Here is a 26,004-nt window from a genome sequence, read left to right on the forward strand (position 1 = left end):
GGATGGGGAGCGTCGCTGCACAGATATTTTCAGGTCTCTCCTGAGATGTTTGATCGGGTTCAAGTCCGGGCTCTGGCTGGGCCACTTAAGGACATTCAGAGACTTGGTGGTTCCAAACTTCTTCCATTTCAGAACGATGGAGGCCACTGTGTTCTTGGGGACCTTCAATTCTGTAGAAATGTTTTGGTACCCTTCCCCAAATCTGTGCCTCGACACAATCCCGTCTCAGAGCTCTACGGTCAATTCCTTCAACTTCATGGCTTGGTTTTTGCTCTGACGTGCACTGTCAACTGTGGGGCCTTATATAGACAGGTGTGTGCCTTTCCAAATCATGTCCAATCAATTGAATTTACCACAGGTGATCTCCAATCAAGTTGTAGAAACATCTCAAGGATGATCAATGGAAACAGGATGCACCTGAGCTCAATTTCGAGTCTCATAGCAAAGGGTCTGAATACTTATGTAAATATATATTTTTTATTTGAAATTGTATATATATATAAATTTGCAAACATTTCTAAAAACATGTTTTTGTTTTGTCGATAAAGGGTATTGTGTGTAGATTGATGATTGGGGAAAAAAACAATCCATTTTAGAATAAGGCTGTAATGAAATAAAATGTGGAAAAAGTCAAGGTCTCTGAATACTTCCTGAATGCACTGTATGTATAATGTGACTAGGCATCAGGATATATGATTTATATCTATGTCTTCCACGGCGCTCACCCAACAAAAAGTAAGAACTATTGACCAGCACGGGTGCAAACTCGTGATGCTCGGCGCAGGAGCGCTGCTCAGACCACTGCGCCGCAGCAGTTTACAATACTCCAGCAAGCCGGTAGAATACTTCATGATACTTGATAGAAACAGCGCATTGTTTTAAACGATTTTGTTTTAAGCCTTCCCCAAACCATAGCCCTAACCTATCCCCCCCACATCGGAATTAATACCTAAACTTAACCCTTTGAGTTGCTTCTGTTTTAACCCTTTAACCATGCAGAATTAACCCTATAACCATGCATAATTAACCCTGTAACCATGCATAATTAACCCTGTAACCATGCATAATTAACCCTGTAACCATGCATAATTAACCCTGTAACCATGCATAATTAACCCTGTAACCATGGGGAATAAACCCTGTAACCATGGGGAATAAACCCTGTAACCATGGGGAATAAACCCTGTAACCATGGGGAATAAACCCTGTAACCATGGGGAATAAACCCTGTAACCACGGGGAATAAACCCTGTAACCACGGGGAATAAACCCTGTAACCACGGGTAATAAACACGTCAAAATATATGTTTATCGAATTTTGAAGTGAAACTATGAAATCCGGTTGTCAAATCAAATCGAATGTATTTATATAGCCCTTCTTACATCAGCTGATATCTCAAAGTGCTGTACAGAAACCCAGCCTAAAACCCCAAACAGCAAGCAATGCAGGTGTGTGTGTGTGTGTTGTCCGACCACATGATTTCTAGTTTCTAGTGGTTGAGTGTACCAGATGGATTCCTAGTGGTTGAGCAACCAGATGGATTCCTAGTTTCTAGTGGTTGAGCGACCAGATGGATTCCTAGTGGTTGAGTGTACCAGATGGATTCCTAGTTTCTAGTGGTTGAGCGACCAGATGGATTCCTAGTTTCTAGTGGTTGAGTGTACCAGACGGATTTCTAGTTTCTACTGGTTGAGTGTACCACAGCGTACCACATGCTTTCCGTTGAGGGTGACATTTTAGTTTCAGTGCTTACATCTCTCTGCACTGAGCTAAAAGCCATTTTCCCTTGGGGTGGGGTTTGTGGGAATGGGGCCAATAAGATAAAAATCCACATAAACTGCACAGATTGGTGTCATGACGTTGCCCTTTTTGGGTACAGTGAGCACAGTTGACCCCCCCTCCCTATGCACCATCCCCCTAACTCTGTCTCCCACACCCAGGCTGCTTTGGTCAGAAGAGGTCGTAAATTCCTATGAGGAGATACCCTCCTCATTGCCACAGTATAGAGAGAGAGAGTGAGTTTCATAGAGAGGACAAAGGAATTTCTTCCACCTCACAGAACTGGAGAACCGAACGACATTTATGTTCTGGAGAAGGTATAAAAGATCGGTGAAGAAACCAGCTACAAACTGGTCCGTTTGGTACAATTTTGTGAAACTCATGAGAGACAATACGGCCACATTACCATAATCATGTTTATACAATTGCCTCAGCTATGAGACTTACATCTAAATAGTTGTATAAAATGAATGAATAAGGATGGAACTGTTTGTGAAATTGTGTAATGTGATTTTGGACTGTTTAATGAAGGAAACTCCAATTCCCTTGGGAGTTTAACTAAATCACAGGACCGCCCATGAGCACAGTTATGGTCTGGCGTCTTGGGACAGGCCCTTTTCTGTTCTTCCCAATAAAACCCCCACCTAGGTTTTCTATCACCAAACCGAGCTTACCTCAATTACAAGATGGCTAAAGGTTGGAGACCAGCTTACCTCGATAACGAGAGGGCCAAGGTTTGACCATGCATTTCTCTGGCTGAACCTTTAACCATACCACGTGGTTAAACTCTTAGACTATCGATACCGACAGAATAAGAACTTTGATATCTTTGATATGAATTACTAGTCTGCAGCTAGGAATTTGGTATCATTAGTCAGCTAGTCTGCAGCTAGGAATTTGGTATCATTGAACGCGAAGACCGACAACCGCCGAAAACATCTGTCCTATAACGACATGAATGAATGTCACTCTGAACTACCCATTCTAACCACGATACAGAGAGAGAGAGAGGGCGGACAGACTCTCCAACAGAAACAAACTTTTCAACAGAGATCCCGACGACACACTGAGCGTAAATATATATATTGATTGCAATTGTTCCCGAATGACTGAGCGTTCATGTGCAAAGGATTAGCATTTCAATTGTTATAATTATCAACTATGTAGTGCCTTCTCAGCTGACCCCAACTCCCGTTTTATTTATTAACAAGCCGCCATGCCGGTTTAGCCCACTAGGGCACATTCCTCTACCATTTCTTTGTAACGATACCTACTGTTTTATATGCCTTTCTGTGAAGTACTTAGTTTAGTAAATAAATGATTTTAAGACAATTGATGTATGGATGACTCATAGTGAAGACTGGGTTCGTGCAGATAACCAACAATTTACGACGTTTGGAATGAGACTAACATGAGGTAAAGAATAATTCATTAATCAGAAGACTAAGTGATCAGATATTAAAATATCTGAAAGTTATACTAGGAAAATTATTTTACATTTACATTTACATCATTTAGCAGACGCTCTTATCCAGAGCGACTTACAAATTGGTGCATTCACCTTATGATATCCAGTGGAACAACCACTTTACAACCAATTATAACTTTGTAATCTGAATATTTTCCTTGGTGCCCCGACTTCCTAGTTAATTACAGTTCCATGATTAATCAGGTTAATCGCGTAAGAATAATTACAAAGAGTTATTTGATAAATAGGTCTTCAGTTTTAATGATGCCAAAGACACGACACTGAGCTAAGGGTTTAGGATTGGACACAGACTGAGCTAAGGGTTTAGGATTGGACACAGACTGAGCTAAGGGTTTAGGATTGGACACAGACTGAGCTAAGGGTTTAGGATTGGACACAGACTGAGTTAAGGGTTTAGGATTGGACACGACACTGGGCTAAGGGTTTAGGTTTGGACACAGACTGAGTTAAGGGTTTAGGATTGGACACGACACTGGGCTAAGGGTTTAGATTTGGACACAGACTGAGTTAAGGGTTTAGGATTGGACACAGACTGAGCTAAGGGTTTAGGATTGGACACAGACTGAGCTAAGGGTTTAGGTTTGGACACAGACTGAGTTAAGGGTTTAGGATTGGACACGACACTGGGCTAAGGGTTTAGGTTTGGACACAGACTGAGTTAAGGGTTTAGGATTGGACACAGACTGAGCTAAGGGTTTAGGATTGGACACAGACTGAGCTAAGGGTTTAGGATTGGACACAGACTGAGTTAAGGGTTTAGGATTGGACACAGACTGAGCTAAGGGTTTAGGATTGGACACAGACTGAGCTAAGGGTTTAGGATTGGACACAGACTGAGCTAAGGGTTTAGGATTGGACACAGACTGAGCTAAGGGTTTAGGATTGGACACAGACTGAGCTAAGGATTTAGGATTGGACACAGTCTGAGCTAAGGGTTTAGGATTGGACACAGACTGGGCTAAGGGTTTAGGATTGGACACAGACTGAGCTAAGGGTTTAGGATTGGACACAGACTGGGCTAAGGGTTTAGGATTGGACACAGACTGGGCTAAGGGTTTAGGATTGGACACAGACTGAGCTAAGGGTTTAGGATTGGACACAGACTGGGCTAAGGGTTTAGGATTGGACACAGACTGAGCTAAGGGTTTAGGATTGGACACAGACTGGGCTAAGGGTTTAGGATTGGACACAGACTGGGCTAAGGGTTTAGGATTGGACACAGACTGGGCTAAGGGTTTAGGATTGGACACAGACTGAGCTAAGGGTTTAGGATTGGACACAGACTGGGCTAAGGGTTTAGGATTGGACACAGACTGGGCTAAGGGTTTAGGATTGGACACAGACTGGGCTAAGGGTTTAGGATTGGACACAGACTGAGTTAAGGGTTTAGGATTGGACACAGACTGAGCTAAGGGTTTAGGATTGGACACAGACTGAGCTAAGGGTTTAGGATTGGACACAGACTGAGCTAAGGGTTTAGGATTGGACACAGACTGAGCTAAGGGTTTAGGATTGGACACAGACTGGGGTAGTAACGGTTTAGGATCTGACAAGCACACTTTTCAATCCTCACTTTGACTTCCAAGTATCAGAACAGACTGCTGTGTGTGTGTGTGTGTGTGTGTGTGTGTGTGTGTGTGTGTGTGTGTGTGTGTGTGTGTGTGTGTGTGTGTGTAACTTACGTAGAACAGCGATGAAGCTCTGGTTATCCAGAAGGACCCACAGTCCAAAGCTCATGATCAACGCTCCAAAGATCTACAGAGGAAACAGAAATTCACACATTTTGCTTTACAGGAGCTACAGTATATAAGGCCACCAAGTAGACTACTGAAAATATAGAGGTCAGTGCAGATACCAGATCTGTGAGATAAAACACTGGAAAAGTCTTGAAAAGAAGACAGAGGGTGCAGACGTACTCTGTCTCCTCTCTCTCTCTTCTCTCTTCTTTCTCCTCTCCCCTCCCCTCTCTTATCTCTCCTCTCTCCCCTCTCCCTTCCCTCCCCTCTCTCATCTCTCCTCTCTCCCCTCTCTCTCCTCCCCTATCTCTTCTTTCTCCTCTTTCCCCTCTCCTTTCCCTCTCCCTTCCCTCCCCTCTCCCCTCTCCTCTCTCTCTCTCCCCTCCCCTCCCTCCCTCCCTCCTCTCCTCTCTCCCCTCTCTCCCTCCTCTCCTCTCTTCCCTCTCTCCCTCCTCTCCTCCCCCCTCCTCTCCTCTCTCCCCTCTCCTCTCTCCCTCCTCTCCTCTCTCCCCTCTCTCCCTCCTCTCCTCTCTCTCTCCCCTCTCTCCCTCCTCTCCTCTCTCCCCTCTCTCCCTCCTCTCCTCTCTCCCCTCTCTCCCTCCTCTCTCCCTCTCTCCCTCCTCTCCTCTCTCTCCCTCCTCTCTCTCTCTCTCCTCTCTCCCTCCTCTCCTCTCTCCTCTCTCTCTCTCTCTCTCTCTCTCTCTCCTCTCTCTCTCCCCTCTCTCCCTCCTCTCCTCTCTCCCCTCTCTCCCTCCTCTCTCTCTCTCTCTCTCTCTCCTCTCTCCCTCCTCTCGCTCTCTCCCCTCTCTCCCTCCTCTCCTCTCTCCCCTCTCTCCCTCCTCTCCTCTCTCCCTCCTCTCCTCTCTCTCCCTCCTCTCTCTCCCTCCTCTCCTCTCCCTCCTCTCCTCTCTCCTCTCTCCCCTCTCTCCCTCCTCTCCTCTCTCCCTCCTCTCCACTCCCCTCTCTCCCCTCTCACATCTGGGACTGATAAGATCCTCTCACTCCATCTCTTAGTCTGAGTCTGATTGGAGAGAGAGACAAACTGAACACATAAAGGGACAGTTTCCCCAGATACAGATGAAGTAAAATCTCCAAAGTGCTTTTTTAATACCAGGCAGTTCTAGGTTATGTGTTCAGGAAACTGGCACAAATGCCAGGCTGAACAGCTGAAACGGAACTAGACTAGTGACCGACTGTGAGTCTAGACCAGAACTAAGAGGTCTGGACCTGATCTGAGCTTTTCCTTTCATTCTTATTTCCCGGCCCAGAACACTCACTAGCCTCTAGCGCTAGAGGCACCATCTCCCTGGTAACAAGGCCATAAAGAGTCTAAGTACAGACTCCATGTGTAATTTATAGGGACTATGTCTAGGAGGTCTCTAGGGGAGGTTTTTTCAAAAGATGAGAGGGTCCCGCTAATTCACCACCTCCCCTCCCCTGGCCTGGAAATGGAAACCCACACCGCTCTACCACCCCACCTACCATCACATATTAACCCAGACAGACACAGAGACAGACAGACAGACCAGAGAGACAGACAAGACAGACACAGAGACAGACACAGAGACAGACAGACCAGACAGACAAGACAGACACAGAGACAGACAGACCAGACAGACAGACAAGACAGACACAGAGACAGACACAGAGACAGACACAGAGACAGACACAGAGACAGACAGACCAGACAGACAAGACAGACACAGAGACAGACAGACCAGACAGACAGATAGCGAGAGAGACAGCGAGAGAGACAATGGGAGAGTCAGTCTGTCTGGGGGAGAAGAGGTAAAGAGTCATCATCAGTGATGGTTTAATAGAGGAGTTGTTGAGTCAGTTTCAGCTGTCTGGGTTTGGATTGAACCCACCAGTTAGTCCTACAATATGTAGGATTCTCTGCCAGGTCTCCCATGAAGGGAGGATTCTCTGCCAGGTCTCCCATGAAGGGAGGATTCTCTGCCAGGTCTCCCATGAAGGGAGGATTCTCTGCCAGGTCTCCCTTGAAGGGAGGATTCTCTGCCAGGTCTCCCATGAAGGGAGGATTCTCTGCCAGGTCTCCCATGAAGGGAGGATTCTCTGCCAGGTCTCCCTTGAAGGGAGGATTCTCTGCCAGGTCTCCCATGAAGGGAGGATTCTCTGCGGTCTCCCATGAAGGGAGGATTCTCTGCCAGGTCTCCCTTGAAGGGAGGATTCTCTGCCAGGTCTCCCATGAAGGGAGGATTCTCTGCCAGGTCTCCCATGAAGGGAGGATTCTCTGCCAGGTCTCCCATGAAGGGAGGATTCTCTGCCAGGTCTCCCATGAAGGGAGGATTCTCTGCCAGGTCTCCCATGAAGGGAGGATTCTCTGCCAGGTCTCCCATGAAGGGAGGATTCTCTGCCAGGTCTCCCATGAAGGGAGGATTCTCTGCCAGGTCTTATTTGTGAATAAGGTCTTTTGATCTAAATGGGACTAGCTGGTTAAATAAAGGTTAAATAAAGGTTATATCTGAAAACCACTGATTCTGTCTCTGTGAGATTACTGCTCCAGTAAGAGACTCTTCTCAGGTTGGCAGGTAACATTTACCTTTTGTAACTATCTTACAGACTACCATTTTCAAACTGCCTACGGTATTCAAATGACAGTGAAAACATTAACAACTTCTATTCAGACAAGTAATGATAGGAGTGATGTCACTTACGAAGAAGATGAGGTTGAACAGGAACAGGAAGTACTTGGTTGCTGTGATGCATCCCTTCCCCATGGTTACGCTTCTGCAACAGAGAAGAAAGTGTTGAGAAAAAGGTTAGTACTTCCTGTTAGTAACTATTTGCACATCATTACAACACTGTATATAGACATAATATGACATTTGAAATGTCTTTATTCTTTTGGAACTTCTGTGAGTTTAATGTTTACTGTTCTCTTTTTTTGTTTTGTTTATTTCACCTTTGTTTAGTAACTATTTCAATTCCATGCCAATAAAGCCCCTTGAATAGAGAGAGAGAGAGAGAGAGAGAGAGAGAGAGAGAGAGAGAGAGAGAGAGAGAGAGAGAGAGAGAGAGAGAGAGAGAGAGAGAGAGAGAGAGAGAGAGAGAGAGAAAACAGCATGGGTCCTAGGACAGTTTAAACAGTTATTTGATCTTCACAGCACCAACATCAACCTAGTGCCTTATCAACAGACATACAGTACCCTGGATCACCTTATATCCCCAAGTCACATGTCCCTGTGTTCACGTGTCCCTGTTCCATTAGTAAAGTTTCACTGTCCACCTTTAGAAAACAATATCCTTTTATTAGTTTCCTCTGTGTGCCTCTGTTAGCCACTCTACCTGTAGGATTGCTTTGAACACACTTGGTGAGTATGTGAGTTTATAGTCCTCTCTCTCTCTCTCTCTCTCTCTCTCTCTCTCTCTCTCTCTCTCTCTCTCTCTCTCTAAAGAGGTTGCAACTCACTACAAGAATAAGGGTTTGTAATAAGATGGTTACAAACAACAACTGTTTTAGATGTACTTCTCCTAACCAGAGGAACACCCTTCCGGAGACAGACTTGAACAAGGACCAGCTGAAAGACTAAATCAGATCGTGGTGGTTATTCTGTCATCACAGTCGGTGACGGGGACCTACAGTATACGAAAGCGTTTACTACCGTCACCATAGCAACCCCGTAACCAGGATCAACTGTTTAAATTACCACGGTTACGAACTACTCCAAGTACACTGGAAGAAGCTAAACATTCGGGAGAAATATTCAACAAACAGCGTACGCCATATCACACGCCAAGCACAGTACAACAGCTACAGATGTCAGGTTATTATGGAAAAGACTATTTTCTTCCTGTGAAAACGTTAAGCAGAAAGCAACAGATGTCAGAACCATCTGTTTGTGTAACAACCATAGACCTGCGTTAGATCCTATTGCTGTGATAACAACCTCTAACGTTCATTCATAACTCGTTTCCCCAACTACAACACAGCTCTGTGCAGCTCCACGTGTGTTTCCACACACACACACACACACACACACACACACACACACACACACACACACACACACACACACACACACACACACACACACACACACACTCTCTCTCTCTCTCTCTCTAGTCTACAGTGTCCTATTATGAGACACGACAGTGTGACTGTGAAACTGTTTTTCCATAGAGAAACCTGTATGCTCAACATAGTACTGTGGTTAACAGCTCTCTGCCCCCTAGGGCCCAACAGTCTCTATGGAACTGGAAGCAGGCTAGATTTCACATCCTCCTCCTGCTGCTGCTGCTGCTGCTGCAATAAATACATACAAATATTCTAAACAGTAAAGAAGTCTACAGGAATGGAACATCGCATTCAAATATAGGGCTCATATTTTAATAGGGTTCTATAGGGCTCTGGTCTAAAGTAGTGCACTATATAGGGAATAGGGTTCTATAGGGCTCTGGTCTAAAGTAGTGTACTATATAGGGAATAGGGTTCTATAGGGCTCTGGTCTAAAGTAGTGTACTATATAGCGAATAGGGTTCTATAGGGCTCTGGTCTAAAGTAGTGCACTATATAGGGAATAGGGTTCTATAGGGCTCTGGTCTAAAGTAGTGTACTATATAGGGAATAGGGTTCTATAGGGCTCTGGTCTAAAGTAGTGTACTATATAGCGAATAGGGTTCTATAGGGCTCTGGTCTAAAGTAGTGCACTATATAGGGAATAGGGTTCTATAGGGCTCTGGCCTAAAGTAGTGTACTATATAGGGAATAGGGTTCTATAGGGCTCTGGTCTAAAGTAGTGCACTATATATAGGGAATAGGGTTCTATAGGGCCCTGGTCTAAAGTAGTACACTATATATAGGGAATAGGGTTCTATAGGGCTCTGGTCTAAAGTAGTGCACTATATATAGGGAATAGGGTTCTATAGGGCTCTGGTCTAAAGTAGTGCACTATATAGGGAATAGGGTTCTATAGGGCTCTGGTCTAAAGTAGTGCACTATATAGGGAATAGGGTTCTATAGGGCTCTGGTCTAAAGTAGTGCACTATATAGGGAATAGGGTTCTATAGGGCTCTGGTCTAAAGTAGTGCACTATATATAGGGAATAGGGTTCTATAGGGCTCTGGTCTAAAGTAGTGCACTATATATAGGGAATAGGGTTCTATAGGGCTCTGGTCTAAAGTAGTGCACTATATATAGGGAATAGGGTTCTATAGGGCTCTGGTCTAAAGTAGTGCACTATATAGGGAATAGGGTTCTATAGGGCTCTGGCCTAAAGTAGTGTACTATATAGGGAATAGGGTTCTATAGGGCTCTGGTCTAAAGTAGTGCACTATATATAGGGAATAGGGTTCTATAGGGCTCTGGTCTAAAGTAGTGCACTATATAGGGAATAGGCCTTCTCTGTAGCTCAGTTGGTAGAGCATGGTGTTTGCAACGCCAGGGTTGTGGGTTCGATTCCCACGGGGGGCCAGCACAGGAAAAAAAATGTATGAAATGTATGCATTCACTACTGTAAGTCGCTCTGGATAAGAGCGTCTGCTAAATGACTAAAATGTAAAATGTAAATAGGGTTCTATAGGGCTCTGGTCTAAAGTAGTGCACTATGTAGGGAATAGGGTTCTATAGGGCTCTGGTCTAAAGTAGTGTACTATATAGGGAATAGGGTTCTATAGGGCTCTGGTCTAAAGTAGTGTACTATATAGGGAATAGGGTTCTATAGGGCTCTGGTCTAAAGTGGTGCACTATATAGGGAATAGGGTTCTATAGGGCTCTGGTCTAAAGTAGTGCACTATATAGGAATAGGGTTATATAGGGCTCTGGTCTAAAGTACTATATAGGGAATAGGGTTATATAGGGCTCTGGTCTAAAGTAGTGCACTATATAGGGAATAGGGTTCAATAGGGCTCTGGTCTAAAGTGGTGCACTATATAGGGAATAGGGTTCTATAGGGCCCTGGTCTAAAGTAGTGCACTATATATAGGGCTCAGGTCTAAAGTAGTGCACTATATAGGGAATAGGGTTCTATAGGGCTCTGGCCTAAAGTAGTGCACTATATAGGGAATAGGGTTCTATAGGGCTCTGGTCTAAAGTAGTGCACTATATAGGGAATAGGGTTCTATAGGGCTCTGGTCTAAAGTAGTGCACTATATAGGGAATAGGGTTCAATAGGGCTCTGGTCTAAAGTAGTGCACTATATAGGGAATAGGGTTCAATAGGGCTCTGGTCTAAAGTGGTGCACTATATAGGGAATAGGGTTCTATAGGGCTCTGGTCTAAAGTAGTGTACTATATAGGGAATAGGGTTCTATAGGGCTCTGGTCTAAAGTAGTGTACTATATATAGGGAATAGGGTTCTATAGGGCTCTGGTCTAAAGTAGTGCACTATATAGGGAATAGGGTTCAATAGGGCTCTGGTCTAAAGTAGTGCACTATATAGGGAATAGGGTTCTATAGGGCTCTGGTCTAAAGTAGTGCACTATATATAGGGAATAGGGTTCTATAGGGCTCTGGTCTAAAGTAGTGCACTATATATAGGGAATAGGGTTCTATAGGGCTCTGGTCTAAAGTAGTGCACTATATAGGGAATAGGGTTCTATAGGGCCCTGGTCTAAAGTAGTGCACTATATATAAAGCTGTGGCCTAAAGTAGTGCACTATATAGGGAATAGGGTTCTATAGGGCTCTGGCATAAAGTAGTGCACTATATAGGGAATAGGGTTCTATAGGGTCCTTGTCAAAAGTAGTGGACTATATAGGGAATAGGGTTCTATAGGGCTCTGGTCTAAAGTATTGCACTATATAGGGAATAGTGTTCCATTTGGGACACATCCTGGAAGTAGGCTAGGTTCATTCTAGGTTCATTCCAGCTTAAGTCTAGCTTAATTCTAGGTTAATTCTCAGTGTCTCCTCCTCCAACACACACCAAAAGAAAACATTCTGCATCACCAGTCATTTTCCTGACACCACTGAATGTAGCCTAGGTCTGGCTATAAGCAGCCATTGTGGTTAGGATACTCCCAGTCAGACTAGCCTACCGCCACAGGAAACTCCCAGTCAGACTAGCCTACCAGCACAGGAAACTCCCAGTCAGACTAGCCTACCAGCACAGGAAACTCCCAGTCAGACTAGCCTACCAGCGCAGGAAACTCCCAGTCAGACTAGCCTACCAGCACAGGAAACTCCCAGTCAGACTAGCCTACCGCCACAGGAAACTCCCAGTCAGACTAGCCTACCAGCACAGGAAACTCCCAGTCAGACTAGCCTACCAGCACAGGAAACTCCCAGTCAGACTAGCCTACCAGCACAGTAAACTCCCAGTCAGACTAGCCTACCAGCACAGGAAACTCCCAGTCAGACTAGCCTACCAGCACAGGAAACTCCCAGTCAGACTAGCCTACCACCACAGGAAACTCCCAGTCAGACTAGCCTACCAGCACAGGAAACTCCCTGTCAGACTAGCCTACCAGCACAGGAAACTCCCAGTCAGACTAGCCTACCACCACAGGAAACTCCCAGTCAGACTAGCCTACCAGCACAGGAAACTCCCAGTCAGACTAGCCTACCAGCACAGGAAACTCCCAGTCAGACTAGTCTACCACCACAGGAAACTCCCTGTCAGACTAGCCTACCAGCACAGGAAACTCCCTGTCAGACTAGCCTACCACCACAGGAAACTCCCAGTCAGACTAGCCTACCAGCACAGGAAACTCCCAGTCAGACTAGCCTACCAGCACAGGAAACTCCCAGTCAGACTAGCCTACCAGCACAGGAACCTCACAGTCAGACTAGCCTACCAGCACAGGAAACTCCCAGTCAGACTAGCCTACCGCCACAGGAAACTCCCAGTCAGACTAGCCTACCAGCACAGGAAACTCCCAGTCAGACTAGCCTACCGCCACAGGAAACTCCCAGTCAGACTAGCCTACCGCCACAGGAAACTCCCAGTCAGACTAGCCTACCAGCACAGGAAACTCCCAGTCAGACTAGCCTACCAGCACAGGAAACTCCCAGTCAGACTAGCCTACCACCACAGGAAACTCCCAGTCAGACTAGCCTACCAGCACAGGAAAGTCCCAGTCAGACTAGCCTACCGCCACAGGAAACTCCCAGTCAGACTAGCCTACCACCACAGGAAACTCCCAGTCAGACTAGCCTACCACCACAGGAACCTCCCAGTCAGACTAGCCTACCACCACAGGAAACTCCCAGTCAGACTAGCCTACATATCAATCCAAACAGACAGGCAGGTAGCCTAGTGGTTAGAGTGGAGGGGAGGCAGGTAGCCTAGTGGTTAGAGTGGAGGGGAGGCAGGTAGCCTAGTGGTTAGAGTGGAGGGGAGGCAGGTAGCCTAGTGGTTAGAGTGGAGGGGAGGCAGGTAGCCTAGTGGTTAGAGTGGAGGGGAGGCAGGTAACCTAGTGGTTAGAGTGGAGGGGCGGCAGGTAGCCTAGTGGTTAGAGTGGAGGGGCGGCAGGTAGCCTAGTGGTTAGAGTGGAGGGGAGGCAGGTAGCCTAGTGGTTAGAGTGGAGGGGCGGCAGGTAGCCTAGTGGTTAGAGTGGAGGGGCGGCAGGTAGCCTAGTGGTTAGAGTGGACGGACGGCAGGTAGCCTAGTGGTTAGAGTGGAGGGGCGGCAGGTAGACTAGCGGTTAGAGTGGAGGGGCGGCAGGTAGCCTAGTGGTTAGAGTGGAGGGGCGGCAGGTAGCCTAGTGGTTAGAGTGGAGGGGAGGCAGGTAGCCTAGTGGTTAGAGTGGAGGGGCGGCAGGTAGACTAGTCGTTAGAGTGGAGGGGCGGCAGGTAGCCTAGTGGTTAGAGTGGAGGGGCGGCAGGTAGCCTAGTGGTTAGAGTGGAGGGGCGGCAGGTAGCCTAGTGGTTAGAGTGGAGGGGCGGCAGGTAGCCTAGTGGTTAGAGCCAGTAACCAAAAGGTTACTAGATTGAATCCCCGAGCTGACAAGGTAAAACATCTGTCGTTCTGCCCCTGAACAAGGCAGTTAACCCACTGTTCCCCGGTAGGCCGTCATTGTAAAATAAGGATTTATTCTTAACTGACTTGCCTCGTTAAATAAAAGTTACAGCACATTGGTAAAAGAGCAGGCTAGACCTACAGATGACTTCCTCTTCAAACCTGATCAATGTAACGATAGTCTGCTACACTCCAATGATTGTCAAACTGTCGCTGAACTTTGACCCAAACTGGCTTTGTATTAGAAGTAGCCTAATATTTAGCCGTGATTCTTGCCTCAAAGAGGACGAGCGAGTATGTGAAGATGATCCTCACAAAGACGCTTCAACATACTACTGAGAAAATACTTACGTAAATGTGATATTTCAGTTTTGTTTTTTAAATAATAAATGTGCAAAAATTACTAAAAACTTGTTTTTGCTTTGTCATTATGAGGCATTGTGATCGTTTTGTTTGCAGAGGAAAAGTACACGTGAACTGTTCTAGCATCTTCAAAGTGTGGCTCTGCAGAAAAATATTGTTTCATGTTCCATTTTTGTTTAGCATGGCGGAAATGATTTTGCCATGGCACCATGCCACGGCTAAATGACTGCAGCAGGGACACTGCTATGACACTGAAGACAGAACAAGAACTGAAGCCATAGCAGTACTCCCAATTCCCTATAGCAACATATCAAATCACCTTGTTGAACAAAACAGCAGTCATAAAGCAATCAGCTAGACCTATGAGTCACGTTAGACCTGTAAGAACACTCACTGACTGAATTACTTAACTTTTCCTAAACAAGCCTGAAACCTTTAGTCAAAGTTATTTTACAGAAAACAAATGAACAGGAGACTTTCAGCATGCTTATTGGGAGTGGTACTCAACATGCTCGGCACTGACACAAACGACTGATGATTGGCTGAAAGAAGTTGATAGTAATAAGATTGTGAGAGCTGTTTTGTTAGACTTCAGTGCAGATTTTGATGTCATTGATCATAACCTATCGCTGAAAAAAAACGTAGGTGTTATGGATTTGCATCCTCTGCCTTATCATGGATTGAGAGTTACCGATCTAATAGAACACAGAGTTACCGATCTAATAGAACACAGAGTTACCGATCTAATAGAACACAGAGTTACCGATCTAATAGAACACAGAGTTACCTATCTAATAGAACACAGAGTTACCGATCTAATAGAACACAGAGTTACCTATCTAATAGAACACAGAGTTACCGATCTAATAGAACACAGAGTTACCGATCTAATAGAACACAGAGTTACCTATCTAATAGAACACAGAGTTACCGATCTAATAGAACACAGAGTTACCTATCTAATAGAACACAGAGGGGTTTCGTTAATGGAAGCCTCTCATGCAAGTTCAGATGAGTGTGGTGTACCGCAGGGCAGCCGGCAAGGACCATTATTGTTTTCTGTTTTTACTAATGACATTCCACTGACCTGGAATAATGCCTGTGTGTGTATGTACGCTGACGACTCAACAGCATACACGTTGGCTGCAACAGTAAAATAATTAACAGCCTTAACATAGAGCTCCAGTCAGTTCTAGAATGGGTAACTACCAATAGGTTTAACATAGAGCTTCAGTCAGTTCTAGAATGGGTAACTAACAATAAATTTAACATAGAGCTCCAGTCAGTTCTAGAATGGGTAACTTGCAATAGGTTTAACATAGAGCTCCAGTCAGTTCTAGAATGGGTAACTAACAATAGATTTAACATAGAGCTCCAGTCAGTTCTAGAATGGGTAACTTGCAATAGGTTTAACATAGAGCTCCAGTCAGTTCTAGAATGGGTAACTAACAATAGATTTAACATAGAGCTCCAGTCAGTTCTAGAATGGGTAACTAGCAATAGGTTTAACATAGAGCTCCAGTCAGTTCTAGAATGGGTAACTAGCAATAGGTTTAACATAGAGCTCCAGTCAGTTCTAGAATGGGTAACTAACAATAGATTTAACATAGAGCTCCAGTCAGTTCTAGAATGGGTAACTAACAATAGGTTTAACATAGAGCTGCAGTCAGTTCTAGAATGGGTAACTAGCAATAGGTTTAACATAGACCTCCAGTCAGTTCTAGAATGGGTAACTAGCAATATGTTTAACATTGAGCTCCAGTCAGTTCTAGAATGGGTAACTAACAATAGGTTTAACATAGAGCTCCAGTCAGTTCTAGAATGGGTAACTAACAATAGCTTTAACATAGAGCTTCAGTCAGTTCTAGAATGGGTAACTAACAATAGGTTTAACATAGAGCTCCAGTCAGTTCTAGAATGGGTAACTAACAATAGCTTTAACATAGAGCTCCAGTCAGTTCTAGAATGGGTAACTAACAATAGCTTTAACATAGAGCTCCAGTCAGTTCTAGAATGGGTAACTACCAATAGGTTTAACATAGAGCTCCAGTCAGTTCTAGAATGGGTAACTAACAATAGATTTAACCATAGAGCTCCAGTCAGTTCTAGAATGGGTAACTAGAAATAGGTTTAACATAGAGCTCCATTCAGTTATAGAATGGGTAACTAGCAATAGGTTTAACATAGAGCTCCAGTCAGTTCTAGAATGGGTAACTAGCAATAGGTTTAACATAGAGCTCCAGTCAGTTCTAGAATGGGTAACTAGCAATAGGTTTAACATAGAGCTCCATTCAGTTATAGAATGGGTAACTAGCAATAGGTTTAACATAGAGCTCCAGTCAGTTCTAGAATGGGTAACTAGCAATAGGTTTAACATAGAGCTCCAGTCAGTTCTAGAATGGGTAACTAGAAATAGGTTTAACATAGAGCTCCATTCAGTTAGAGAATGGGTAACTAGCAATAGGTTTAACATAGAGCTCCAGTCAGTTCTAGAATGGGTAACTAGCAATAGGTTTAACATAGAGCTCCAGTCAGTTCTAGAATGGGTAACTAGCAATAGGTTTAACATAGAGCTCCATTCAGTTATAGAATGGGTAACTAGCAATAGGTTTAACATAGAGCTCCAGTCAGTTCTAGAATGGGTAACTAGCAATAGGTTTAACATAGAGCTCCAGTCAGTTCTAGAATGGGTAACTTGCAATAGGTTTAACATAGAGCTCCAGTCAGTTCTAGAATGGGTAACTAACAATAGGTTTAACATAGAGCTCCAGTCAGTTCTAGAATGGGTAACTAACAATAGCTTTAACATAGAGCTTCAGTCAGTTCTAGAATGGGTAACTAACAATAGGTTTAACTTAGAGCTCCAGTCAGTTCTAGAATGGGTAACTAGAAATAGGTTTAACATAGAGCTCCATTCAGTTATAGAATGGGTAACTAGCAATAGGTTTAACATAGAGCTCCAGTCAGTTCTAGAATGGGTAACTAGCAATAGGTTTAACATAGAGCTCCAGTCAGTTCTAGAATGGGTAACTAGCAATAGGTTTAACATAGAGCTCCATTCAGTTATAGAATGGGTAACTAGCAATAGGTTTAACATAGAGCTCCAGTCAGTTCTAGAATGGGTAACTAGCAATAGGTTTAACATAGAGCTCCAGTCAGTTCTAGAATGGGTAACTTGCAATAGGTTTAACATAGAGCTCCAGTCAGTTCTAGAATGGGTAACTAACAATAGGTTTAACATAGAGCTCCAGTCAGTTCTAGAATGGGTAACTAACAATAGCTTTAACATAGAGCTCCAGTCAGTTCTAGAATGGGTAACTAACAATAGCTTTAACATAGAGCTCCAGTCAGTTCTAGAATGGGTAACTACCAATAGGTTTAACATAGAGCTCCAGTCAGTTCTAGAATGGGTAACTAACAATAGATTTAACCATAGAGCTCCAGTCAGTTCTAGAATGGGTAACTACCAATAGGTTTAACATAGAGCTCCAGTCAGTTCTAGAATGGGTAACTAACAATAGGTTTAACATAGAGCTCCAGTCAGTTCTAGAATGGGTAACTAACAATAGGTTTAACATAGAGCTTCAGTCAGTTCTAGAATGGGTAACTAACAATAGGTTTAACATAGAGCTCCAGTCAGTTCTAGAATGGGTAACTAGCAATAGGTTTAACATAGAGCTCCAGTCAGTTCTAGAATGGGTAACTAACAATAGGTTTAACATAGAGCTCCAGTCAGTTCTAGAATGGGTAACTAACAATAGATTTAACATAGAGCTTCAGTCAGTTCTAGAATGGGTAACTACCAATAGGTTTAACATAGAGCTCCAGTCAGTTCTAGAATGGGTAACTAGCAATAGGTTTAACATAGAGCTCCAGTCAGTTCTAGAATGGGTAACTAACAATAGATTTAACATAGAGCTTCAGTCAGTTCTAGAATGGGTAACTACCAATAGGTTTAACATAGAGCTCCAGTCAGTTCTATAATGGGTAACTAGCAATAGGTTTAACATAGAGCTCCAGTCAGTTCTAGAATGGGTAACTAGCAATAGGTTTAACATAGAGCTCCAGTCAGTTCTAGAATGGGTAACTAGCAATAGGTTTAACATAGAGCTCCAGTCAGTTCTAGAATGGGTAACTAGCAATAGGTTTAACATAGAGCTCCAGTCAGTTCTAGAATGGGTAACTAGCAATAGGTTTAACATAGAGCTCCAGTCAGTTCTAGAATGGGTAACTAACAATAGCTTTAACATAGAGCTCCAGTCAGTTCTAGAATGGGTAACTACCAATAGGTTTAACATAGAGCTCCAGTCAGTTCTAGAATGGGTAACTAGCAATAGGTTTAACATAGAGCTCCAGTCAGTTCTAGAATGGGTAACTAGCAATAGGTTTAACATAGAGCTCCAGTCAGTTCTAGAATGGGTAACTAGCAATAGGTTTAACATAGAGCTCCAGTCAGTTCTAGAATGGGTAACTAACAATAGCTTTAACATAGAGCTCCAGTCAGTTCTAGAATGGGTAACTACCAATAGGTTTAACATAGAGCTCCAGTCAGTTCTAGAATGGGTAACTAGCAATAGGTTTAACATAGAGCTCCAGGCAGTTCTAGAATGGGTAACTAGCAATAGGTTTAACATAGAGCTCCAGTCAGTTCTAGAATGGGTAACTAACAATAGGCTGGTGCTAAATATCTCAACAAAGAAAAGTATAATTTTCGGGACAAATCACTCGCTCAACGCTAAACCTCATTTAGATCTAGTATTGAATAATGTGTCTGTTTACCAAGTTGCGGAAACTAAACTGCTGGGTGTAACCGTAGATAGCAAGCTGTCATGGTCAAAACATATAGACTCAGTGGTTGTTAAAATGGGAAGAGGTCTGTCCACGATAGGACAGTAATGTCCCTTCTTGACATCTCAAGTTGACCATGCCATGGTGCCAACCATTTAAAGTTCACATTTAGGAGAGTGGTTAGGCTACATTTCTCGTTCCCTAGCCCTAAGCTTTATAAGCTTTATAAGAAACCAAGTGGCCGGGCTGTTTTTTGTAATAACGGGTTGAGCCTTTAAGCCTAATATACAGTAGTCCTACTGTCCCAAACAAGAAAAGAGAAATGTTAGTTCTGTTCGTGACCATCACCGAGGGTGGAAACTCACAACTTAGTCTAGATTTAGCCTGGGCTGTCTGGTTTGTATCCCTTAGAGAACAAGCTACAGCCAGCAACAGGCTAAGGCAAAGCAAAGCACAGATCCTTATTTGAAAAACATTTAAAAAAATAGTGAATGGTAGTGTGTGTGTGTGTAACTATGCACTGAGAAAACATGTACAGTCCTCTCGAAGCTGCCATATGTCACCACACAGAGACCAAGGGGTCGTATTTATATTTACGGCATGGCTCGTTTTGCATTGGCCTGGTTTCCCTCTTTAAAAAAGGTTTGGCATGGGGGCAGTTTCACACTGTGAAGTAAGCTTGTAGTAAGCTAGAGGGGGGCACACGAACAAACAAACAAACACACACACACAGTGGGGGCAATCCGATAGATGAAATCAGTGTTTTGTTTCTCAAACGGGGATACAGGGGTGCTACCCAGGATTACGACGGTGGTGTGTGTGTGTGTGTGTGTGTGTGTGTGTGTGTGTGTGTGTGTGTGTGTGTGTGTGTGTGTCAATAACGATGTGGCAATAAATGAACAGCTACACAGCCTCAGCCCTGCTGTAAACCAAGACCACAGGAGCTCTGATGCCAAACTCTCTCACACACACACCACACACCACACACACCACACACACACACACTTAACATCGCTTCAGAGGGTGGGCTATAGAACAAACACACACCAATCTGACCTATATATAGACATCTGTGACTGAGTCTATTACCCTGGCAGGGTATACACCCCCCCCCAGGGTTAAAATCCCTTAATACCATGATAGTCCCCAGCTCTTTAACAGCAACAACTGTTGGCTCACAGGGAAAAGTGGAGGAGACATGGACACAGAATCCCTTTACATTTGAGGATTATTGCGCCAAGCCTCCCAGTACAAGTCATTGAACGGTATGAGTCCGTCTACCATCCACTTCACTAAACAAGATTGAGATCATAACCATTGGGACCTAAAGGACCTAAAACATCACTCTTTTTTTAAAGTGTCAGTGATGGATTAATAATTCAGATAGCTACTATAGAAATGTGTATAGTATAATCAAGCAATAAGACCGTAGCCAGAACAGCCTTTAAGACTCCATTTTACTGAGCAAATTCGCCCTAAAGTTACCAGGTTCTCTTTTTTTACAGCAATTAAAATATAATCTAACTACAGCTAAATAAAGTCCATTATCTAGATAAAAATAACTTTAGCTGACTTTATACCTAGCTTGTTATCAGGGCAAAAGTTATAGAAGTTCTACTTAGAAAGCGAATAAAACGGGGGTAAAAGAAAAGCAAGGAAACGTAGCACACCTCCGTCTACTAATATTAGATAACATCTAACAATCCTACAAATAAACAAATACTTACTTTTTGGTGTAAAATATGGAGTTAACGGTTAGCTGTAGCGGACCTCCGTCTTCTCGATTGTCCCGTTGTGTGTGTGACTGAACGGGATGTGTGTGGGCGAGAGAGAGAGAGAGAGAGAGACAGAGAGACAGAGAGAGAGACGTGTGTGGGATGGGAAAGCGTGGTAGACCGCCACCGTGCGGTAGACATAGGTTACTTCCTTAATAAATCAATTTACTGCTCGAAAATAAAATCGTATTATTATTATTATTATAGGTCTACGCAACACAAATGTTTTCCTCTGCAAATAAATAGTTATTGCAATTAACATAAGAATTTAAATGTTTCCATTTCATGTTGTTCTTACTGTTCTATAAATAAAACTATGAGATTATTTAGTGTAGGTGAGGGCCTTTAAAAATGTAGAAATAAGCCTACTCTTGTTCATGTATGAGTCGTTAAAAAATTCTCACTTTATATTTCATATAATCACTCTTACATAAATCATCTATATTTAAAGTGCATACGACATAATTGTACCACATTCCTATAGCTGGTATTATAAAGGTATGTAAAAAATATTACACCATGACTAAAAGAAAAAAGAAATCCGGCTTCATGACATTGTATTGTAAACAGCAACACAGGGGAACTATTTAGCTGCCATTAGGTTAAACCTCACGCACACACACACACACACACACACACACATTGTACCATCTAAAATCGCCATGAAAAATATTTCATTTTTCAGCTGTTTGAAGCTGGTGTACAAGAGTAAAATAAGCACAAAAATGAATCTTCAGAACGGAAGCATAGAAATAGTGCACATAGAAAATATCTACCACTTTTTAGACTTGCTTTCAATGCGAATGACAGAGCTATAACTAAAAATGTCTATGTGAATTTGGTCAGGTGCTCTGAGTTTTTTTTTAACAAGACTCTTGGAAGAAATAGTGTTTCCGATGCGATCAGGCACAACCAAGAGTATGAAAGAACTGTATGAAAGCAGTCAATCCAGCAAGATTGACTGCTTTGCGCCACTCAAACACAGAAAACAGATGGCATGCTAAGAAATGCGTTGCTAAGAAACGCGTTGCTAAGAAACGAAACGCGTTGCTAAGAAACGCGTTGCTAAGAAACGCGTTGCTAACAGGTAATCACCACCATGACAAAGGCGTTTGTTACTTTCGAGTGGCAAAAAATGTATTTCTGAAAACGTTTTTTGGGGTGTTGTTTTAACACTGTCGGGTGTAAAGCCTTATTTTCATATTTCTCAAGGTGTTTTTTTTAGTGAATTTTAGAGTTACCAGTATCAATCAATCAATCAAATGTTTATTTATAAAGCCCTTCTTACATCAGCTTATATCTCAAAGTGCTGTACAGAAACAAAAGACTATAACAGAACATGGCCAAGATGTTCAAATGTTCATAGATGACCAGCAGGGTCAAATAATAATAATCACAGTGGTTGTCGAGGGTGCAATTAAACTCCTGGTTTTGCAGGCCACACCAGGCAGGTCACATTATGATGGCTTGCAGAGTGATGTGTAATTTCTAATGAAATCCAGTCAGAGTTAGGATATCCAAAAAATGTTAACTTTTAAAATCACCCTCAACCTGAATTTAGAATGACTGTCAAGGTAATGAAAGGTTATAAATGAGACAACCTAAACCATATAAACTAGAACAACCAGCTCAGTAACTGCTAACCGATTGGATTAGTTTAGAAAAATCTAAAATGTGTGTTATTTATCATATGTTTATTTAAATGTATGTACACATGCTGATTTGACAGGAGAAACTGCACCTTCAAGAGGAACATCCCTACTATGCATCCATCATTTGAACACAGACTCACATTTACATGAATAACTTGATGGCAGAAAATGGAACAGCAGTAACAACAGTAGTAACAACAACAACAACAGTAGTAACAGTAGTAACAACAACAGTAACAACAGTAGTAACAACAGTAGTAACAGTAACAACAGTAGTAACAACAACAACAACAGTAGTAACAGTAGTAACAACAGTAGTAACAGTAGTAACAACAACAACAACAGTAGTAACAGTAGTAACAACAACAACAACAGTAGTAACAACAGTAGTAACAACAGTAGTAACAGTAACAACAGTAGTAACAGTAACAGTAGTAACAACAGTAGTAACAACAGTAGTAACAACAACAACAGTAGTAACAACAACAACAGTAGTAACAACAGTAGTAACAACAACAACAGTAGTAACAACAGTAGTAACAACAGTAGTAACAACAGCAGTAACAACAGTAGTAACAACAACAACAGTAACAACAACAACAGTAGTAACAGCAGTAACAACAACAACAACAGTAGTAACAGTAGTAACAACAGTAGTAACAACAGTAGTAACAGTAGTAACAGTAGTAACAACAACAACAGTAGTAACAGTAGTAACAGCAGTAACAACAGTAGTAACAACAGTAGTAACAGTAGTAACAACAGTAGTAACAACAACAACAACAGTAGTAACAACAGTAGTAACAACAGTAGTAACAACAACAACAGTAGTAACAGTAACAACAGTAACAACAGTAGTAACAACAACAACAACAGTAGTAACAACAACAACAACAGTAGTAACAACAGTAGTAACAACAGTAGTAACAACAGTAGTAACAACAGTAGTAACAACAGTAACAACAGTAGTAACAACAGTAGTAACAACAGTAGTAACAACAGTAGTAACAGCAGTAACAACAGTAGTAACAACAGTAGTAACAACAGTAACAACAGTAGTAACAACAGTAACAACAGTAGTAACAACAGTAGTAACAACAGTAACAACAGCAGTAACAACAAATCAAAATCAAATCAAATCAAATTTATTTATATAGCCCTTCGTACATCAGCTGATATCTCAAAGTGCTGTACAGAAACCCAGCCTAAAACCCCAAACAGCAAGCAATGCATGTGAAAGAAGCACGGTGGCTAGGAAAAACTCCCTAGGAAAAACTCCCTAGAAAGGCCAAAAACCTAGGAAGAAACCTAGAGAGGAACCAGGCTATGAGGGGTGGCCAGTCCTCTTCTGGCTGTGCAGGGTGGATATTATAACAGGACATGGTCAAGATGTTAAAATGTTCATAAATGACCAGCATGGTCAAATAATAATAATCATAGTAGTTGTCGAGGGTGCAACAAGCACGTCCGGTGAACAGGTCAGGGTTCCATAGCCGCAGGCAGAACAGTTGAAACTGGAGCAGCAGCACGGCCAGGTGGACTGGGGACAGCAAAGAGTCATCATACCAGGTAGTCCTGAGGCATGGTCCTAGGGCTCAGGTCCTCCGAGAGAAAGACAGAAAGAGAGAAAGAGAGAATTAGAGAGAGCATATTTAAATTCACACAGGACACCGGATAAGACAAGAGAAATACTCCAGATGTAACAGACTGACCCTAGCCCCCCGACACATAAACTACTGCAGCATAAATACTGGAGGCTGAGACAGGAGGGATCAGAAGACACTGTGGGCACATCCGATGATACCCCCGGACAGGGCCAAACAGGCAGGATATAACCCCACCCACTTTGCCAAAGCACAGCCCCCACACCACTGGAGGGATATCTCCAACCACCAACTTACCGTCTTAAGACAAGGCCGAGTATAGCCCACAACGATCTCCGCCATGGCACAACCCAAGGGGGGGCGCCAACCCAGACAGGAAGACCACGTCAGTGACTCAACCCACTCAAGTGACGCACCCCTCCCATGGACAGCATGGAAGAACACCAGTAAGCCAGTGACTCAGCCCCTGTAAAAGGGTTAGATGCAGAGAATCCCAGAGGAAAGAGGGGAACCGGCAAGGCAGAGACAGCAAGGGCGGTTCGTTGCTCCAGCCTTTCCGTTCACCTTCACACTCCTGGGCCAGACTATACTTAATCATAGGACCTACTGAAGAGATAAGTCTTCAGTAAAGACTTAAAGGTTGAGACTGAGTCTGCGTCTCTCACATTGGTAGGCAGACCATTCCATAAAAATTGAGCTCTATAGGAGAAAGCCCTACCTCCAGCCGTTTGCTTAGAAATTCTAGGGACAATTAGGAGTCCTGCGTCTTGTGACCGTAGCATACGTGTAGGTATGTACGGCAGGACCAAATCGGAAAGATAGGTAGGAGCAAGCCCATGTAATGCTTTGTAGGTTAGCAGTAAAACCTTGAAATCAGCCCTTGCCTTAACAGGAAGCCAGTGTAGGGAGGCTAGCACTGGAGTAATATGATCAAATTTTTGGGTTCTAGTCAGGATTCTAGCAGCCGTATTTAGCACTAACTGAAGGTTGTGTAGTGCTTTATCCGGGTAGCCGGAAAGTAGAGCATTGCAGTAGTCCAGCCTAGAAGTAACAAAAGCATGGATTAATTTTTCTGCGTCATTTTTGGACAGAAAGTTTCTGACAACAGTAGTAACAACAGTAGTAACAGTAGTAACAACAGTAGTAACAGCAGTAACAACAGCAGTAACAACAGTAGTAACAACAGTAGTAACAGTAACAACAGTAACAACAGTAGTAACAACAACAACAGCAGTAACAACAGTAGTAACAACAGTAGTAACAGTAACAACAGTAACAACAGTAGTAACAACAACAACAACAGTAGTAACAACAGTAGTAACAACAGTAGTAACAACAACAACAACAGTAGTAACAGTAGTAACAGTAACAACAGTAGTAACAGTAGTAACAGCAGTAACAACAGTAGTAACAACAGTAACAACAGTAGTAACAACAGTAGTAACAACAGTAGTAACAACAGTAGTAACAACAGTAGTAACAACAACAACAACAGTAGTAACAACAACAACAACAGTAGTAACAGCAGTAACAACAGTAGTAACAAGTAACAACAGTAGTAACAACAGTAACAACAGTAGTAACAACAGTAGTAACAACAGTAGTAACAACAACAACAACAGTAGTAACAGCAGTAACAACAGTAGTAACGTAGTAACAACAGTAACAACAGTAGTAACAACAGTAGTAACAGTAGTAACAGCAGTAACAACAGTAGTAACAACAGTAACAACAGTAGTAACAACAGTAGTAACAGTAACAGTAGTAACAACAGTAGTAACAACAGTAGTAACAACAGTAACAACAGTAGTAACAACAGTAGTAACAGTAGTAACAGTAAAACCAGTAGTAACAGTAGTAACAACGGTAGTAACAGTAACAACAACAGTAGTAACAGC

At 43.0% G+C, this 26,004-nt stretch overlaps 2 protein-coding genes across 3 annotated transcripts in view; one reads left to right on the forward strand and one right to left on the reverse strand.

Moving 5' to 3' along the window:
- Window positions 1-20,916, reverse strand: part of cd82 (CD82 antigen) — a 61,085-nt gene extending 40,169 nt beyond the window's left edge. The window contains exons 1-3 of one of the 2 annotated variants that reach the window (XM_045687164.1): window positions 20,803-20,916; window positions 7,684-7,756; window positions 4,952-5,024 (exon numbers count right to left, since the gene is read on the reverse strand). In XM_045687164.1, the coding sequence (XP_045543120.1) occupies window positions 4,952-5,024; window positions 7,684-7,746 (136 nt within the window). In that variant the 5' untranslated portion in view covers window positions 7,747-7,756; window positions 20,803-20,916. 2 annotated transcript variants of the gene reach the window in all.
- LOC106561731 (early nodulin-75-like) lies at window positions 9,109-13,223 on the forward strand. The gene is made up of 2 exons (XM_014125951.1): window positions 9,109-9,137; window positions 11,978-13,223. Exons 1-2 carry the CDS (start codon window positions 9,109-9,111, stop codon window positions 13,221-13,223), a joined length of 1,275 nt encoding a protein of 424 aa, XP_013981426.1.
- Window positions 20,917-26,004: the final 5,088 nt, after the last annotated feature.

Source organism: Salmo salar, chromosome ssa10, assembly GCF_905237065.1.
Source record: "Salmo salar chromosome ssa10, Ssal_v3.1, whole genome shotgun sequence".
Classification (NCBI taxonomy): domain Eukaryota; kingdom Metazoa; phylum Chordata; class Actinopteri; order Salmoniformes; family Salmonidae; genus Salmo; species Salmo salar.

Excerpts from the sequence above, each read along its gene's own strand:
- LOC106561731 (XM_014125951.1), top strand. The coding sequence starts at position 9,109 with ATGAGACACGACAGTGTGACTGTGAAACT. Across the intron at positions 9,138-11,977 it reads GACAGTGTGACTGTGAAACT|GATACTCCCAGTCAGACTAG; the intron begins GTTTTTCCATAG and ends CATTGTGGTTAG.